Source organism: Poromitra crassiceps (genome assembly GCF_964638095.1).
Source record: "Poromitra crassiceps genome assembly, chromosome: 18".
In the NCBI taxonomy this organism is placed as follows: Eukaryota; Metazoa; Chordata; class Actinopteri; order Beryciformes; family Melamphaidae; genus Poromitra; species Poromitra crassiceps.
In genome coordinates this window covers 31,425,463-31,446,263 of record NC_139636.1, presented here as the reverse complement: position 1 = coordinate 31,446,263, position 20,801 = coordinate 31,425,463, and the positions used below count along the sequence as shown (strand labels likewise).

The 20,801-nt window shown below is 44.9% G+C and overlaps 1 protein-coding gene across 1 annotated transcript in view; it reads right to left on the bottom strand.

Moving 5' to 3' along the window:
- Nucleotides 1–248: 248 nt before the first annotated feature.
- mapk8ip1a (mitogen-activated protein kinase 8 interacting protein 1a) overlaps nt 249–20,801 on the bottom strand; it is a gene marked incomplete at both ends in the record, with an annotated part of 22,743 nt that continues 2,190 nt past the window's right edge. The window contains 11 exons of the mRNA XM_083654867.1: nt 249–321; nt 1,017–1,115; nt 1,441–1,511; nt 2,665–2,775; nt 3,165–3,268; nt 3,387–3,553; nt 5,266–5,341; nt 5,568–5,780; nt 7,982–8,548; nt 13,251–13,847; nt 14,740–14,812. Coding sequence (XP_083510993.1) covers nt 249–321; nt 1,017–1,115; nt 1,441–1,511; nt 2,665–2,775; nt 3,165–3,268; nt 3,387–3,553; nt 5,266–5,341; nt 5,568–5,780; nt 7,982–8,548; nt 13,251–13,847; nt 14,740–14,812 — 2,151 coding nt within the window. The remainder of the gene's footprint in view (nt 322–1,016; nt 1,116–1,440; nt 1,512–2,664; nt 2,776–3,164; nt 3,269–3,386; nt 3,554–5,265; nt 5,342–5,567; nt 5,781–7,981; nt 8,549–13,250; nt 13,848–14,739; nt 14,813–20,801) is intronic.

Sequence of the window (20,801 nt, the reverse complement as noted above, 5' to 3'; positions counted from 1 at the left end):
ATTTGATTTGTGTTTTTGTGTTTTGCATCACAGTCACTGCGATAGCATCCATCCATAGAGGTATATTTATACCGGTATGTGACAAGACCCACAAATAAAAACTTGCTGTACCACTGGATGCTGCCAAGAAAGGAACTCCTCCATGCAAGTAGTTTGAAGAGGATCTAGCAGAAATCCAGACCGCCGTGTAAGACCAGGCTTACATGCACATAGTGAGTCTTCAGTACGTTCTGGATGGACGAGAGGTCTTATTCAATGAAGATATCTTCAGTGGGACAGGAGTAGCCCACATGTTCCTTATAATACTGCTGGAAGGCCCTCCTATGGGAGACGAGAGGAGAATAGTAAACAGTCTATTATATTGATATTATTATCTTCCAGTCTGTACAGTTTACATAACAACAGTGACAGAACATCTTTAAATATCCTAACATCATGACCGACTAACAAAGAATAAAATATATTTAGATTTCGTTGATCAATAATCTACAAAAATATATACAAGGTTTGATGGGAACTTATCAGTGTGTACCATGTTATTTCCCTTTTTATCTCTGAGTTTATCTGCCAATTATTTCCAATGATTAATTTCAAATTAATCTATGTTCAATATGCCACTGCAGCATGATGATGAAAAAGCCTATTAAAGAATAAATTATTATTATTATTATTATTATTATTATTACCTTTATTATTATTATTATTATTATTATTATAATAATAATAATTATTATTATTATTATTATTATTATTATTACTACTAATAATAATATTAATATTAATATAAGCAGTAGCTATTGAGTAGCTGAATTATTGCTACTTGTAGAACAAATTTAGAACAGAGTGGGGCCATTGCATGCTCTAGTATATAGGATAGAATAGAAAAGTTACTTAATTTCCTCTCTGGGATCAACAAAGTGATTCTGATTCAGAATAGAATAGAATAGAATAGAATAGAATAGAATAGACAATCTAAGGGAGAGGAGGAGAAAGGAAGAAGAGGAAGGAGGCCTCACCCTACAGACTCGGCCAGAGGAAGTGATGTCGTCTCTGACATCATCACATGGCAGGCAAAGCGCTGCTGGTCGGGGTGTTTGGTGATGAAACCAAAATACCTGCATTGCAAAATCATCAGCATCAGAAAGTATCTGTACTCAGGCAGCTTGATCATCAGCATCAGAAAGTAGCTGTACTCAGGCAGCTTGGAGATAGACCTTTAGTTCTACAAACATTTCTGCAAGGGAGCAACATTTCTGTTAAGATATCCTGGACATGACTCAACAAGAAAGAAGCCACTTGTATTTTGACCAGAATTCCTTCTTTGTCATTCAAGTTTGCCAGGTAGCCATCTTGCAGACTTGTACTCTGAGAAACTGTGGTTCTTCATAATATGTGTAGGAAGTGTAGGAAGGCAAACTGTATCAGAGCAGTATAACTCACTTGCTGTGTTTTGGATGACAGCCACAGAATGAGATGTTCTTCAACTGGAAGAAATGGTAACACTGGTCCCCCTGAGAGAGAGAGAGAGAGAGAGAGAGAGAGAGAGAGAGAGAGAGAGAGAGAGAGAGAGAGAGAGAGAGAGAGAGAGAGAGAGAGAGAGAGAGAGAGAGAGAGAGAGAGAGACACAGAGAGACAGAGAGAGAGAGAGAGAGAGAGAGAGAGAGAGAGAGAGAGTTGAATGAATGGGGAGGGGTGGGATCAACATGAGCCAGAATCACCATGATGTCTTTTATCTAGTGTCCATTAAACATGACAGGAGAGGGGGGGGAGGCAATAGGGCGAAGGAAGGATGTGGAAGCAGGTAGCAAGCTGGTCAAGAGGAGGGGGTGCTGGTCATTTTGGTTTTGTTACTGACTGATCTCTGGTCCAGTTGCAGTTACTCCTGATTGCCACTGGAGAGCGTTGTTAAACTACAAGACTCTCCTTATTTCCAGCAACATGATCTTCTGCTGCAGGAAGGAATCCACCGGTTTGGCAAGGTGTGACCCTCTCCATAACATGTAGGTTTTAGTCCCATGATGGTCTAACTGCTGCTTCAGAGACCTTTGTTATGTTTTTTAACCATTTTCATGTATTTTTAAGCAGTGCAACCGCTTCTACGCATGACTATCGGTATGAACACGAGAGTTCACCTGGAGTTCACCTGAGCTGTAGTCACCTGGAAGGGGTTAGTTAGGGTTAGGCAGAGTCACCTGGGCGAATCCATCATGTGCGAGTGATGTCACTCAACCGGAAGTGATGTCACTCAACTGGAAGTGATGCATAAAATAAGGTCTGTGGTTAACAGAAGTTTATGGGAACGTGAATTTGGGTTCAGCAGGATAATCTGCACAAACGTGAATAACTTTTATGACTTTTGGAACATAAATGCTTTTTTTTAAATGCATTTTTTTTAGAAACGCTTCAAAGGCACTTCCATCAGGAAATGCAGTTTTTGGTACTTCCTTGTAGGCTTAATTTTGCATAACCAGAGGTTGGGACTTTGGCAAGATAGGAGATGGATGGATGGATGGATAGATAGATAGATATATAGATAGATAGATAGATAGATAGATAGATAGATAGATAGATAGATAGATAGATAGATAGAGAGAGAGAGAGAGAGAGAGAGAGAGAGAGAGAGAGAGAGAGAAAGAGAGAGAGAGAGCGAGCGAGAGTACCTACCCTGACAGCAGAGTGACACTGGTCCTGGATGCTGATCTTCAGACCCTTCACACTGACCTCCAGCACACAGGCTGATGGAGGCTGCATCGCCGACCGCCTGTTACATGCTACCTATAAACATATCAAACAATCAATAGACCTGCTCGCTCATATTTACAATGAACACAATGTACTTTGTCACCAGTATAATGCTTATAATGTATAACTCTTTATCACTTTATTCTGATCATTTATTATATTTCTGTAGTTTTTTCCTGCTGAATCCTAGTGAGTCAGATACTTCTCTGGTAGAAATACTGTTGTTTTGTTTTGTTTTTGCATTGAGCTTGTAGGTTTGCAGAAACATAAAGTGCTACATTTTATTCTGGCGATCGGGGTTGCATGTGACCATCTTTTTTCCACATTGATGGCTGGAATTTCAATGCCTAGAGTCTCTTATCAGTGGTTCTGGCTTTCAATGTATAGTTCTGTTGTTCAATATCTGTAGAGTAGTTGTGTACCTTATGCATCGCAGCACACAGCACAACATTGCCTTTATGGAAGGGAACCTGAACTGAACCCAGGAATCGCACCAAGAACTGCTCTATCCAGCCACCTTTCTGGACTGAGAAGAGAGATGAGAGCAGAGAAACATCTCAGGTTTGCCAGCTCAAATACCATTCAAGAATGTTGTTGTTGGGGATGGGCGATGTCCTCTATTAGCATTGCAATTTGAGACGTACCTTTGCTGGTGTCTTTGCCCACCCTGACAGCGTAGTAGGCAGGGAAGATGCCAGTAGATCCTGTCCTCATGTTGTAACCCTGACACCACAGGTCCTCAGACTGGGCCAGCATTAACACTGGGTCGTCCGTCTCCAGGTACAGCTCGTCGGCATGGCGAGGGACAAACCTAAACAGAGCATAGGCAAAGAACGGCTTTAAAGGATAACGAAGTTCACCCAAAAATGAAAATTCAGTCATTACTCACCCGCCCCCCCCTGCTGGTGGAAGGTCGTGTGAACTTTCTAAGTCAGTCAATGACAATCAATCAATCAATCAATCAACCAAATTTATTAAAAAAAATAGCCCAAATCATAACAAGATTTGTTTGAAGGCGCTTTACAAAAAGAGCAGGTAGAAGATCAGGCTCTTTATTTTGAACAATAACAATTCTCACTATTTTACTGCACAGGTCATGTGGCAATTGAAGCAATTTCCCAACAAGAGCATGTACTTAGCGATGGTGGCCAGGAAAGAGCCCTTTAACAGGGAAGCAACCTTGAGCAGACCTGGCTCTTGGTGGTCCACACCTTGAGCAGACCTGGCTCTTGGTGGTCCACACCTTGAGCAGACCTGGCTCTTGGTGGTCCACACCTTCAGCAGACCTGGCTCTTGGTGGTCCACACCTTGAGCAGACCTGGCTCTTGGTGGTCCACACCTTCAGCAGACCTGGCTCTTAGTGGTCCACAAAACCAGGGAAACAGAGTTATAGCATTCTCCTAAACAACTGAAGTGAATGGTGACCAACTTTCAAACGACACACACACACACACACACACACACACACACACACACACACACACACACACACACATGCACACACATACAACATACTGTTAGTTAGTTAGTTAGTTAGTTTAGTTTATTGCCCTTTCTGAAATTCTTTTAGCATCTGTGGCAGTCAGTCTGGCGTAATCCAAGTGTCCAGAAGCCCTGAGATACCAAGTTGAATGGAAGAAGATCATTTTTACACCCTGTTTTCGCTTAAATCTTAAATCCTCTAGGTAGATCACACACTCATATTCCTTTCTTATCTCCATAACATCAGACCTACTTCAACGCTCGCAGATCAAGGTTTAAAGCTACAATATGAAAAGAAGACCACAAGCGAGCTCACCCAGATAACAGATAACAGATCTGTGTTGTTGTCAGTGTGAACACAGTGTGTAGAAATCAGAAACTGAAGAGCAAGCAGCTCATAGCGCATGGCTGGGTCACTGTCTCTACCTGACAGTCTGACTGTTGGTTCGATTCCCGATGGAGGAGACATATTATGGCACTACCCTGTCTTTAACATCACCGGCTAACAGAGCAACGCAGCGCCTCCTATATGCGGATACACAGAGCGACACAGCTCCTCCTACAGGTGGATCCACAGAAACACACACTGTGAACAAGACTGCAAAGAGATCCAGAGCAACAGACAATACTGGAATCCATACTGCTACAGATATTAGACAGATCCCATACTAGATCGGTTTTGCCAAAAAACAACTTCCTATGTCAATAAAGGTTCAGCTCTCCATGGTTTTCTCTCTCATAAGATCACTCGCCCGGTGCTCAGAGGCATGCAGTCCGGTCATACACTCCAGCAGTATGGAGCCTTTGTTTTTTAATGAAAGTTGGTCAACATTCACTTTAATTGTTTAGAAGAATGAGAACTCTGTTTCCCTGGAAAGCTCCACAAATGTTTTGTCGACTAAAAAAAGCTTCACACGACCTTCTATCGGCATGAATAGATAATAACAGAATTTTCATTTTTTTTGGGTGAACTTTCCTTTAAGATAATGTGGTAATTTGTATTTGGGGACAATGGTTCTGTGCAAGTGCCTGTGTATTAACCTGTAGACAGCTCTGTGGCTCTGCTGTCTCTCCACTCCGTCCAGAACACAGGAGAACATACCAAATGACTCAGCGCCTGAACGATACAGGACAGATGTTATAGTCACACAATCAATAGCTGACAATCTGTGTTTTTGTCTCATTTTCAACCTTTGATAAGAAGCCGTAAACCGTATCGCAAAGTCCCTGGATCTATCATTTGCTACAAAAACAGTCCCGGAACTTCATCCAGTGACTGTACATAAATGTATTTAGTGATTGAACTGATGGAGTTTACCTAGGTATTAAAACAGGAAACTAACCAGTGGAGTTGTAGTTGCTGCTGCCATTGGCAAACAGGTTGAGGAACTTTCTGGTTCTGGGAGCTCCGGCCCTTGCTCTATTCGACCCCTCTTCCTCCGAGGTGGTGGTTGACGTCACCTTGGACTGCTTGCTGAAGTTCACCACCTCCTCTCTCCTCCTCTTCACCTCCTCCTGCTGCTCCTTTCTTCTCTTCTCCTTCTCTTTCCTCCTCTCTTGGAGCACAAAATATGGAAGGGTCAGACAGGTAGGAGAAAGACACTACATGTAGAATGAATGCGAACAAACAACTTGATTGTCCCCCACCAAAGGGGGGACTATGGATCAGTTGACTTTGTGCCACTAGGGGGCGGCATTGACAATGAATGATACTGACCCGGTGGGGCCAACATGTTTACTAGGGTGGGGGAAAAAATCGATTCACCTAAGTATCGCGATTTTTAATGTCACGATTTTTTGGATCGATCTTTTATTCCAGAATCGATAATCGCAAAAAAAAAAAAAAAAAAAAAAAAAATTGTGCTTGCAGTCAGGCCACTCACTGAACAGCAGGCCAGGCGCCGCCTACTGGTTTACTAGTGGTTTTATTACTTTATTAGTTAGTCTGAAGTAATAATTACACTTCAGGGTTAAAGTGGGTGCATCTCATTGTAAAATTGGACTTCAAACGGCCCAAATCTGGCTTCAAACGGCCCAAATTTCACGCGCGTTGGCCCATATCGGCCTGGCCTGCTTGGTATCTAATGCCCGGCCTGAATTATGATCCCAGTCCGCCCCTGTTTTTAACTATATCGCCCAGCCCTACTCATGATATATAATATACAGTCTCTAGTGTATGATTCAACTTTTCCCATGTTCTAATCTAGTGTAAAAAAGCAAACAAACTGAAAAAAGAAAAGAAAAAAAGAAACAAAAATCGCAATAAATCGTAATATCGAATCGCAATAATCGTAGAATCGCAATACTTAAGAATCGCAATATAAATCGAATCGGCACCCAAGAATCGTGATAGTATCGAATCGGGAGATAAGTGAATCGCCACAGCCCTAATGTTTACTATTTGGTTGTTTCAACATATTTCGCTTGTTTCCCATGCATATTCTATAAGACAGTGATTCCCAAACTGTGGGCGGTGGAGGTACTGCAGGTAGGCCGCGAGTGGTCTGCCAACACTCCCAATTTTCACGGGTAATCAAATGGCTGTAGAAGGGGGTCATTTTTAGAGCTACAGCAGAAACTAGAAGACCTAAGGCATCTAAGGCTAGCTTGTCAGGACGGGGGCTAAATAACGCTCCGAACGTAGGTTAAATTTGGGCGAGGGAAAACTATTTCAAAGGGTTTCCTTGACAGCTCGGTCTTCTACCTGCTCTATTTGTAAAGCGCCTTGGGATAACTCTTGTTTTGATTGGCGCTATATAAATATAATGTAAAATTGATTGGCTGATTGACTGTATTACACTTTCTAAAGCTCTCAGAACCAAATCCCATTCATGTGATTCTGTCTTGTATACTCAGGTTCATTGGCCTGCATGTCCATTCATAACATTGCTACTGGAATTAATTGGTTCAGGAAACAGATACGAAGCTGAAAAACGTCCTCTTCTAGGCCTCTTATGAAAATGACAAAGGCACATGAAAATAGGTTAAAAAAGCCTTTATTTGGTTGCTATGAAAAACTAAAAACTGTGCCCACTCATGTGGGCATTTTGATCTAAAGTCATTCTGGGTCTGCCTTGTTTGTGCTCTTATTGCTCTAGAAAACTTGGTGGAAACTGTCTGCAGACAGGAATTATTTGTTCTATCTATAACTATTAGCTAAGGTCCAAACTGAATGTTTTCATGTAGGCTACTCTAGCTCCTCCTCCTGCAGGGAACTCGTTACAAAGTGACTCTAGCTCCTCCTCCTGCAGGGAGCTTGTTACAAAGTGACTCTAGCTCCTCCTCCTGCAGGGAACTCGTTACAAAGTGACTCTAGCTCCTCCTGCAGGGAGCTTGTTACAAAGTGATGAGTTTAACCTGATAACTGGCAGATTCAGTAAGGAGCTGTCTATGCTTTTTTTACTCAATATTTAAATAGATTTGCCCATGATCCTGCTGGTTTTGTTTTGTACTGGGCTACTGTTTCTTTCTTTGCAGTTGTATGCTGTCTTTATGGTGTTTTGTTTACAATGTAAGAGCTCATCATGATAGTTTTCTGGCCTGCTCTCTATGTGTGTGTATATACTGTATATATACAGTATATATATGTATGTGTGTATATGAAAATGTATATATATATATATATATATATATATATATATATATATATATATATAGATATATATGGGTAAATTAAAATGTGTTTTCCCCAACCAGCTGCAAAGATTTGAGGACAAAAATGTATGGATCCATGTGAAGAAGGGATCATCCTCATTACCTTGCCTCTCCTCTTCTTTCCTCTTCCTCTCCTTCTCGTACTCTGGGTCTTCCTCCTCATTGGCTGACTGGTAGACGGTCTCTGCATCGCTGTCGTCGTTGCGCTCGCTGTAGCTGTGGAAACAGTCCTTGAGGCTGACCAGCTCCAGCTGAGCATGCTCATCCACCACCAGAGTGTATTTCACAGAGTCGTAATTCAACCCCGCCGTAGCTTCAGGGTTTGGTCTGGTCCGACTGGCCACAGCACCCCCCTTGGCAGGGACAGAGTTGGAAGTGTCCACCTCAGCTATACTACCCACCTCTTGGACTCCTGGCTTGGTGCAGTCCTTCTCTCTTTTCTCATTAACTCGAAGGCAGCGGGTCGGGCCACTGTTCACAGAGGGGGTCGGATCCCCCTCCCCCTCTTCTTCGCTGATGACGGGGTTGGTTCGGTCAGGCAAGGTGGGCTGAAGGGGCCCGGGTGGGGGGCCCTCGGTGTCTGAACTGAGTGACATTCTGTTGGATCCCCCCTCACTGCTGGAGCGGGACAGGACAGGGGGGCAGTCCTGGGTCCTGTCATGGTTTTGGCCTAAACAGTAGTAACACAAAGCAAGAAGGTGATACAGAGAGGGACACTGGAAATCAGTTGGAGTTGGAGAAACTGTTGGATAGAGAGAAACACTTCAAATGGATTAATAACAGCAAAATAACTACACTTCTTGTCAGCCAACTATCTAGCTGATATTCATTCGATTAGATGAGATGGAACTTGTATCATCCATGTGGGGAAAGTGAGCAAAGAAATGTAGGATTTCGTTAAGAGTAAGTCCAAATTACTGTAAGCTAAAATCAACCCACAAGTCAACTCTATGACTGTATGAAATAAGAAGGTGTGAAACGATAGCAGACAGTCATAAATGCCAGGGTGTGATGATTGTGATCAGTAATGGTGTCACTGATGATGTCACAATGTCTATGACATCATCAATGATGTCACTCGAGCAATTGTGATGTGCTCGCTCACTCACTCACAGACAGACAGACAGAGACTCTGCATTTGTATGATTACTTCAGCAGGGGGGAGGCTAGCCAACATGGGGCCTGAAACACAGCAGGGTGGAGGCTAGCCAACATGGGGCCTGAAACACAGCAGGGGGGAGGCTAGCCAACATGGAGCCTGAAACAGCAGGGTGGAGGCTAGCCAACATGGAGCCTGAAACACAGCAGGGTGGAGGCTAGCCAACATGAGGCCTGAAACACAGCAGGGTGGAGGCTAGCCAACATGAGGCCTGAAACACAGCAGGGTGGAGGCTAGCCAACATGGAGCCTGAAACACAGCAGGGTGGAGGCTAGCCAACATGGGGCCTGAAACACAGCAGGGTGGAGGCTAGCCAACATGGGGCCTGAAACACAGCAGGGTGGAGGCTAGCCAACATGGGGCCTGAAACACAGCAGGGTGGAGGCTAGCCAACATGAGGCCTGAAACACAGCAGGGTGGAGGCTAGCCAACATGAGGCCTGAAACACAGCAGGGTGGAGGCTAGCCAACATGGAGCCTGAAACACAGCAGGGTGGAGGCTAGCCAACATGAGGCCTGAAACACAGCAGGGTGGAGGCTAGCCAACATGGGGCCTGAAACACAGCAGGGTGGAGGCTAGCCAACATGAGGCCTGAAACACAGCAGGGTGGAGGCTAGCCAACATGGGGCCTGAAACACACCCACATGGAAAGAATCTATATGTACCCTATATGTTTTAATATAGGGCCACATATAGTTTTCCCATATATGGTGCATACATAAAATTGGCCGTTTTCCTATATTATATGTACATATATGTACCTATATGTATAGGTACATATATGTACCTATATGTACATATAATATAGGAAATCGGCCAATTTTATGTATGCACCATATATGGGAAACCTATATGTACATATATGTACCTATATGCATATATATATATATGTAACACAAAGCAAGAAGGTGATACAGAGAGGGACACTGGAAATCAGTTGGAGTTGGAGAAACTGTTGGATAGAGAGAAACACTTCAAATGGATTAATAACAGCAAAATAACTACACTTCTTGTCAGCCAACTATCTAGCTGATATTCATTCGATTAGATGAGATGGAACTTGTATCATCCATGTGGGGAAAGTGAGCAAAGAAATGTAGGATTTCGTTAAGAGTAAGTCCAAATTACTGTAAGCTAAAATCAACCCACAAGTCAACTCTATGACTGTATGAAATAAGAAGGTGTGAAACGATAGCAGACAGTCATAAATGCCAGGGTGTGATGATTGTGATCAGTAATGGTGTCACTGATGATGTCACAATGTCTATGACATCATCAATGATGTCACTCGAGCAATTGTGATGTGCTCGCTCACTCACTCACAGACAGACAGACAGAGACTCTGCATTTGTATGATTACTTCAGCAGGGGGGAGGCTAGCCAACATGGGGCCTGAAACACAGCAGGGTGGAGGCTAGCCAACATGGGGCCTGAAACACAGCAGGGGGGAGGCTAGCCAACATGGAGCCTGAAACAGCAGGGTGGAGGCTAGCCAACATGGAGCCTGAAACACAGCAGGGTGGAGGCTAGCCAACATGAGGCCTGAAACACAGCAGGGTGGAGGCTAGCCAACATGAGGCCTGAAACACAGCAGGGTGGAGGCTAGCCAACATGGAGCCTGAAACACAGCAGGGTGGAGGCTAGCCAACATGGGGCCTGAAACACAGCAGGGTGGAGGCTAGCCAACATGGGGCCTGAAACACAGCAGGGTGGAGGCTAGCCAACATGGGGCCTGAAACACAGCAGGGTGGAGGCTAGCCAACATGAGGCCTGAAACACAGCAGGGTGGAGGCTAGCCAACATGAGGCCTGAAACACAGCAGGGTGGAGGCTAGCCAACATGGAGCCTGAAACACAGCAGGGTGGAGGCTAGCCAACATGAGGCCTGAAACACAGCAGGGTGGAGGCTAGCCAACATGGGGCCTGAAACACAGCAGGGTGGAGGCTAGCCAACATGAGGCCTGAAACACAGCAGGGTGGAGGCTAGCCAACATGGGGCCTGAAACAGCAGGGTGGAGGCTAGCCAACATGAGGCCTGAAACACAGCAGGGTGGAGGCTAGCCAACATGAGGCCTGAAACACAGCAGGGTGGAGGCTAGCCAACATGGGGCCTGAAACACAGCAGGGTGGAGGCTAGCCAACATGAGGCCTGAAACACAGCAGGGTGGAGGCTAGCCAACATGAGGCCTGAAACACAGCAGGGTGGAGGCTAGCCAACATAGGGCCTGAAACACAGCAGGGTGGAGGCTAGCCAACATGGGGCCTGAAACACAGCAGGGTGGAGGCTAGCCAACATGGGGCCTGAAACACAGCAGGGTGGAGGCTAGCCAACATGGGGCCACACAGCAGGGTGGAGGCTAGCCAACATGAGGCCTGAAACACAGCAGGGGGGAGGCTAGCCAACATGGGGCCAGAAACACAGCAGGGTGGAGGCTAGCCAACATGGAGCCTGAAACACAGCAGGGGGGAGGCTAGCCAACATGGGGCCTGAAACACTGCAGGGTGGAGGCTAGCCAACATGGAGCCTGAAACACTGCAGGGTGGAGGCTAGCCAACATGGAGCCTGAAACACAGCAGGGTGGAGGCTAGCCAACATGGGGCCTGAAACACTGCAGGGTGGAGGCTAGCCAACATGGAGCCTGAAACACAGCAGGGTGGAGGCTAGCCAACATGGGGCCTGAAACACTGCAGGGTGGAGGCTAGCCAACATGGAGCCTGAAACACAGCAGGGTGGAGGCTAGCCAACATGGGGCCTGAAACACTGCAGGGTGGAGGCTAGCCAACATGGGGCCTGAAACACTGCAGGGTGGAGGCTAGCCAACATAGGGCCTGAAACACTGCAGGGTGGAGGCTAGCCAACATGGAGCCTGAAACACAGCAGGGTGGAGGCTAGCCAACATGGGGCCTGAAACACTGCAGGGTGGAGGCTAGCCAACATGGGGCCTGAAACACTGCAGGGTGGAGGCTAGCCAACATGGGGCCTGAAACACTGCAGGGTGGAGGCTAGCCAACATGGGGCCTGAAACACTGCAGGGTGGAGGCTAGCCAACATGAGGCCTGAAACACAGCAGGGTGGAGGCTAGCCAACATGAGGCCTGAAACACAGCAGGGTGGAGGCTAGCCAACATGAGGCCTGAAACACAGCAGGGGGGAGGCTAGCCAACATGAGGCCTGAAACACAGCAGGGTGGAGGCTAGCCAACATGGGGCCTGAAACACTGCAGGGTGGAGGCTAGCCAACATGGGGCCTGAAACACAGCAGGGTGGAGGCTAGCCAACATGGGGCCAGAAACACTGGGGCACTTTACACGAGGACGGTTTCCTATGGAAACGGGGAATTATTTTATCGTTAGTGCCTCCCTTTTAGACGGCGACAGCGAATTCGCGCTTAGGAAACGACACATTTTGGAACCACCCTCCAGAGTGAAATTGTTAAAGACGCTCCCCGCTGAGCGGGGCTGAGGGCTCCATGTAATCGCTTTGGAACGGCACATTTCAGAAACTCTGACGTGCCTGCACACGCGACACAAGCGATTACGCCATAGCTGTGCGCGAGTTGGCAACCAAATAAAACGTCAGTATGAATGAAGTTTGGCAACATTCAGAATTAAGCTACACTGCGGCCAACTTCAGTTACATGTTCAGAACGTTACTGCTGCGAGGAGCCGATGGCTGTACCCGGTCGGCATTTAACGTTAGTTACAAAAGCACATCGACAGTGTTTTCTCACTGCCAGTAGCCTACAGTAGGGTTTGACAGATCACAGTCAGCGCTCCCGGTCATCGCTGCTCGTTAAAGATTTCCAATAGGCGTTATTCTGATAAACTGGTCACATATATGTTACATTCTCACCCGACAAATATTAAAACTTTAAAAAAGTTTGGTTTTTTTTTTTAGCTTGAAAAAAAGCTTTTTGGCAAGTCTAAATGACTGCGGAAGGCGGACTCTACTTCTACTTATGGGCAAAGAATAAGGTGATCACACTGCCACCTAGCGACCTGGCATGTACATTACGGCGTTTTAAAAATTCAACAGCGCTCATGTAAACAGGGAGAAGGTGTGAAGGAAAAGGTGTGAAGGAAACGCTATTGTGTCGTTTCTTTCAGAAACTGTCCTCGTGTAAAGGGCCCCACTGGCTCCAGAGGTTATAAGGCTCATTTCTCTACTCTGCCTCCCCCAAAGTGTGGGTTAACAGTAACTGACAGACTTATTTACCTGGGTCTTGGGTCCTGTCCTGGTTTCGGGGCGCTACAGGTGTGCGTGGGACCACCATGGCCGCCAGGTAGATCTCCTGGGTGGGAAGGAGGGTGTTGGCCTTGACTCCCCCTCCTCTGCTGCCCCCTCTGGGACCTGTGTTCCCTCTCCCTGGACGTCCGTTCGCCTCCCTGACGCCGGCCTTCAGATGCCCGCTCCTCTCTCTCTCCTTGGCCCTGGTCTCCTGGCACAGTCGCCCCCCTCTCCCTCTGACCTCCCCCAGGTTTCTCTCTCTCACGGCTGCTGCCGCCGCTCCTCTTCCTCCACTCCCTCTACCCCTTCCTCCTCCTCCTCCTCCTCCTCCTCCTCCTCCTCCTCCTCCTCCTCTGCGCTGGTTCCGGGGCCCGCCAGTGGGTTGTGTGTACGACGCGGTGGTGCCGGGCGGCTGTCTTTCCCGAGAGCGCGAGAGTTGCGTGGCCCCGGCCACGGCAGCCTGCGTGCGGGATCTGGCTCTGCTGTCCGCTCCATTGGCGGTGGGAGGTTTGGGGGCGGGGCGTCGAGAGTTGTTTTGGACCTTGTCCTCAGCTTTTGGCTGCGTATCTGGTGGGGATAGATCCCCTTAACACACGCGCACACACACACACACACACACACACACACACACAAGCAGCAGCAGATTAGCTATTAGCCAACCAGAAGGATTATGAAGGTACAGTACGCAATTGATTCTGGATAGGAGTTGAGTTACATGAGTCTTAAAGGCAAAATCCACATGATAAAGATAGTTTTCTGTTTGGCAGAACACTTCCACTTCAAGGGAAGGTTCACCCCAAAATCAGAAATATGTTTTTTTTTTTTTATCTTACCTGTAGTGCTATTTATCCATCTAGAATCTAGATGGATAAATAGCACTACAGGTAAGATAAAAAAAAAACATATTGAACATATATCTACGATCTAGATTCTAGATCGTTCTGGCCTGGGAGTTGCTGAGCTTTTGAGCAAACTACACTCGCTAGCTGCTCCTAGTTGTTAGCTGTTAGCAGGTGTATTTTGGTCGAAAGAAAATAGTTCCTACATGAAACTGCTCACAACAAGGTCTGTGGATTAGCTTGAGCAACTGTGTTTTTCAAGTGTATTTTTGGCACTTTAAGCACCACAAGCCGAATGCCATCCAGTTCCATTGTATTTGACTTTTTTTTGGTCAAAAACAAAAACTACTGGGGGGGGGGCCTGGCCCCCCTATTAACTCCGCCCATGGACCACACCTATTTCGATTTCAATTCATGTTTTATCGCAAACTACTGCAAACATCCAGAAAGTAGCTGTGTCGTAAGGAAGCTCATATCATCTTTCCGATATGACACGAATGCAGCATTAATCTAGACATCTTCATTGTAGCCTACTGACTTAGAACATCTACACACATTCTGCTTTGCCCCAAGCATCCCCTCCCCCTCCCCCCCATGTGCTCACCTGTGATGTGTGGGGAGGAGGAGTGTGTGCTCACCTGTGATGTGTGGGGAGGAGGAGTGAGTCTCCTTCCAGCTGTCCTTGCCTAAAGAGTTGTTGTTGATGGTGTCCTTGTCCTGGGTAGAGTTAAAAAGACAGAGTGTCAGTTTTCAGAGCAACAAGCAACACATGATGCGCTATGTTTAGCCTGAGGTGGCAGCAGAGAGCTGCTAGGCTAGGTTTCCCTGTTTCCCAGACTCCCATCAAAACCACATGTTCTCACATCCAGGGGGCGTCAATTCCCTGAATCCTAAAATATGTCAAAGTCAAAAATCCAATGTAATTTGCCACCGAAAAAAGTGAAATATGCTTCCTGGTAAACTGTATAGACTAAAGGACTACAGCTGTCTCTATTCTCTATGATGGCTGGCAACCTTGTACCTGCTGCCTATTTGATATGACCACTTCATGTAAGGGCCCTGCATTTGTATTTTGTGTTCTTTGTAGATGTTTGTGGTTTATTATCATTTTCTTGTTGGTTAAAATTTAATTCAATAATTAATTGATAAAAAAAAGAGCCCTGCATTTAACAATGTACAAAAAACAACAACAACAAGACATATAGTGCAGAGGTTCTCAAATGTTTTTCAGCCAAGGAGCCCTTATAAGATATAAAATATACCGGGGACCCCCCTTCTGATTTGTGATTTTGGGCTCAGCTTGTTTCCACGGTAACGTGCTTGACATTTAAATTGATAGGTTTGTCAGATTAGAATGTAATCCATAAACCATTTTAGATTTAAAGCATAACATATTTTCGTTGAACTATGAAGCTTTTGCACACACAAAACGTTTTTTTTTTGTTTTTTTTCCCTGAAAACTTTTCGCGGACCCCCTGGCAAAGTGCCATGGACCCCTGGGCATCCCCGGACCCCCATTTGAGAACCACTGATATAGAGAGACCAAGAAGAGACAGCACATTGTCTCCATTGAAGCTTCACTTCGTCTTCACTGACTGCCAGGCTAATGTAAGGTTGATTTGAACAACTTTTCTGCATGTGGACAGAATTACTGTATCTCTCTCTCTCTCTCTCTCTCTCTCTCTCTCTCTTCCTCTCTGTGTCATCTATGTCTCTCTCTCTCTCTCTCTCTCTCTCTTCCTCTCTCTGTGTCATCTACGTCTCTCTACACCTCTGTCTCTCTCTGGGTTTCTCTCTCCTCCACGTCTCTCCCTCTCTCGGCCTGTCTGATGATGAGTGACTTCATTGCCAGGAAGAGGAAGGGACACAGAGCAGGAAGTGACGGCCTGGCCGCAACGTCATCATGGCAGCAGCAACGCAGAGCGCTGACTCACTCACTGGCATCCCATCATGCATCTGTGCTCCTCATCCATTGCACACCCTGCTCTGTTACTATGGTTACCGAGGGAGGGGGAGAGAGAGAGAGAGAGAGAAAGCGAGGGAGAGAGAATCTCTATAAGCTATGTAGCCTACATCCCTCCCTCTGAAGAATCATCTGACTTCTCTGATGACAGATTTGCTTCTCTTGAGTCTGATTATCCATAATTTCCATTATCAGGGTATCATAATAATCAGTGGTGTGTTCAATATGCGGAGTGGTACCCAACCTGATGTAACTAACCAGTTGTATGTCTACAGTAATAACACTCATTTACATCAGTCAGCAAGAGATAACGACGACAATGACGGGACGTCCCGGGGGGTTTTGGGGGACCTGTTAAAGGAACACTCTGCCCATTTTCAACCAGCTTTGTATCATTAGAACATCAGTAGTATATCAGAAAACTGTAAACTGTTTTGAAGTCTGTCATTTAATTTGACAGTTATTGAGTGTTAAAGTGTGGACCAGTGACATCACTGGTCCACACTAACTCAAATTAATAACTCATTAACTCCAATCAACTCTCAATAACTGTCAAACTAGATGAATGATGAATAGTTTGACAGTTATTGAGAGTTGATTTTAATTCACCAGTAAACTGTAAACTGTGATTACATTGACATTAACCAGTGATGTCACTCTAGCTTACTCACACATTACTCTAGCTTGCTCACACATTACTCTGGCTTACTCACACATTACTCTAGCTTACTCACACATTATTCTAGCATACTCACACATTATTCTAGCTTACTCACATATTACTCTAACTTACTCACACATTACTCTGGCTTACTCACACATTACTCTAGCTTACTCACACATTACTCTAGCTTACTCACACATTACTCTAGCTTACTCACACATTACTCTAGCTTACTCACACATTACTCTAGCTTACTCACACATGACTCTAACTTACTCACACATTACTCTAGCTTACTCACACATTACTCTAGCTTACTCACACATTACTCTAGCTTACTCACACATTACTCTAGCTTACTCACACATTACTCTAACTTACTCACACATTACTCTAGCTTACTCACACATTACTCTAGCTTACTCACACATTACTCTAGCTTACTCACATATTACTCTAGATTACTCACACATTACTCTAGCTTACTCACACATTACTCTAGCTTACTCACACATTACTCTAGCTTACTCACACATTACTCTAGCTTACTCACACATTACTCTAGCTTACTCACACATTATTCTAGCATACTCACACATTACTCTATCTTACTCACACATTACTCTATCTTACTCACACATTACGCTAGCTTACTCACACATTATTCTAGCTTACTCACACATTATTCTAGCTTACTCACACATTATTCTAGCTTACTCACACATTACTCTAGCTTACTCACACATTACTCTAGCTCACTCACACATTATTCTAGCTTACTCACACATTATTCTAACTTACTCACACATTACTCTAATTTACTCACACATTACTCTAACTTACTCACACATTATTCTAGCTTACTCACACATTATTCTAGCTTACTCACACATTATTCTAGCTTACTCACACATTACTCTAGCTCACTCACACATTATTCTAGCTTACTCACACATTACTCTAGCATACTCACACATAACTCTAGCTTACTCACACATTACTCTAGCATACTCACACATTACTCTAGCTTCAGAAGAAAATAGAGGAAAAGAAAGAAAAGAAACAAGTACAGATCCTGTACAGGACATAGTGTGTCCACTAGCTGTACAGGACATAGTGTGTCCACTAGCTGTCCTGTACAGGACATAGTGTGTCCACTAGCTGTCCTGTACAGGACATAGTGTGTCCACTAGCTGTCCTGTACAGGACATAGTGTGTCCACTCGCTGCGGCAGAGAACAGACAGAATGACTGACTGATAGATGTCCGTCCACTGGGCTGTTTTGGAACATGAACACCAGGGGGAGCCAGTGAGCTGAGCTCCTGTAAGGAGGGGTCTGACTTCTCATGAAAGCAGCAAAATTGTACATCTGTGGCGGTCGCTAATAATACATGACCAACAACCATTATTTTAATCACAAATAATGCATCCATGTAATGTGTATTATATACGTTAATGAGATAAATTGGTTAAAAGAACCATGTTTTCCAAAATAATAGGCTTTTGGATGACTTTTTCAGTGTGTGTATGTATGTGAGGAGAGAATGGACAAGGAACCTGACATAAACACTATTTATACATTACCACACACACACACACACACACACACACACACACACACACACGCACGCACGCACGCGCACACACACACACACACACACACACACACACACACACACACACACACACACAGAGTTGGGGCTTACAGTCCATTCATGTTAAGTGGTAGTTTATCAGACTAATCCGCTGTCTGTGGTGAGTCCAGCTGGTGAAGTTACTGAAGACACAGTTTACATTGTCTGTGGTGAGTCCAGCTGGTGAAGTTACTGAGGACACAGTTTACATTGTCTGTGGTGAGTCCAGCTGGTGAAGTTACTGAAGACACAGTTTACATTGTCTGTGGTAAGTCCAGCTGGTGAAGTTACTGAGGACACAGTTTACATTGTCTGTGGTGAGTCCAGCTGGTGAAGTTACTGAGGACACAGTTTACATTGTCTGTGGTGAGTCCAGCTGGTGAAGTTACTGAGGACACAGTTTACATTGTCTGTGGTGAGTCCAGCTGGTGAAGTTACTGAGGACACAGTTTGGATGGTTTTGATACAATCCAATTACCAGAATAAAACCTTGGCATTATGTCTCCAATCCACGGATATGTAGAATCTCAACAGAAATGTTTTAACACATTTTTTTTTACATTTTCAAAAGAGACGGTGATAGTCTGTTTTCTCCTTAGGGTTTCTATTTTTGTGGTATTTGTCCTATGTTAGACTGTAACACGTGGCCCACGACCAGTGTTGGGCAAGTTACTTTCAAAATGTAATATACTACATATTACTAGTTACTTTCAAAGTAACAAGTTACTTTACAATATTACTTTCTGTGTAGAGTAACTCGTTACGTATTACACTACTTTTGCATTACTTTGACCAAAACAACAGCAGCAGCAGAAAGACATCACCGCCCCGGAACCATCCCGAAAAATAATTTCAATCGCCTCGAAGTCAGTTTAAACAATCCAAAATTCTAAATGTTATTCTTTTCTTTTGTTATTGTCATCTGTAGTGGTTATTTGCATAAAAACACACAGTTTGATTAGGAAATTATTGTATCTTTTTTAAATATGTGCTTTGATTTAATAAAATGTAATTCAATTTGTAACTTGAGTTACTTGACAAAGTAACTGGTATAATATTACTGAAATCCTATAATTAATAAGTTATATTACTGAGTTACTGCTCAAAGTAATATATTACATGTAGTATGTTACTTTTGTAATGAGTTACCCCCAACACTGCCCACGACACATCAGGAACCCATTCAAACAGCATGTGGTGAATACCTGCTGTTGTATAGGCCTTAATCCACTGATCCACCTGAAACCCAATCCTGAGCTGTCTTTATGAAATCCATGTCAGCAGTTCAGAGGTATGAAACTGAATCCACACAGAGGCTCTGTCAGTCTAGGACAGGGCAGCAAACTCTCTATACGGATAACAGGGCAGCAAACTCCCCATACGGATAACAGGGCAGCAAACTCTCTATATGGATAACAGGGCAGCAAACTCCCCATACAGATAACAGGGCAGCAAACTCCCTATACAGATAACAGGGCAGCAAACTCTCTATACAGATAACAGGGCAGCAAACTCCCCATACAGATAACAGGGTAGCAAACTCCCTATACAGATAACAGGGCAGCAAACTCTCTATACAGATAACAGGGCAGCAAACTCTCTATACAGATAACAGGGCAGCAAACTCTCTATACAGATAACAGGGCAGCAAACTCTCTATACAGATAACAGGGCAGCAAACTCTCTATACAGATAACAGGGCAGCAAACTCTCTATACAGATAACAGGGCAGCAAACTCTCTATACAGATAACAGGGCAGCAAACTCTCTATACAGATAACAGGGCAGCAAACTCTCTATACAGATAACAGGGCAGCAAACTCCCCATACAGATAACAGGGCAGCAAACTCTCTATATGGATAACAGGGCAGCAAACTCCCCATACAGATAACAGGGCAGCAAACTCCCCATACGGATAACAGGGCAGCAAACTCCCTATACAGATAACAGGGCAGCAAACTCCCCATACAGATAACAGGGCAGCAAACTCCCTATACGGATAACAGGGCAGCAAACTCTCTATACAGATAACAGGGTAGCAAACTCCCCATACAGATAACAGGGCAGCAAACTCCCTATACAGATAACAGGGCAGCAAACTCCCCATACAGATAACAGGGCAGCAAACTCCCTATACGGATAACAGGGCAGCAAACTCTCTATACAGATAACAGGGTAGCAAACTCCCCATACAGATAACAGGGCAGCAAACTCTCTATACAGATAACAGGGTAGCAAACTCCCCATATGGATAACAGGGTAGCAAACTCCCCATATGGATAACAGGGTAGCAAACTCCCCATACAGATAACAGGGCAGCAAACTCCCCATACAGATAAGAAGCGCTTCACTACAGACTCTCTCTGCACTCCCGTCAGGTCACCCTAAGCGCATTCCCCGTTTGAAGTCGATCCGACAAACGGTTCTGGAGATCTAAG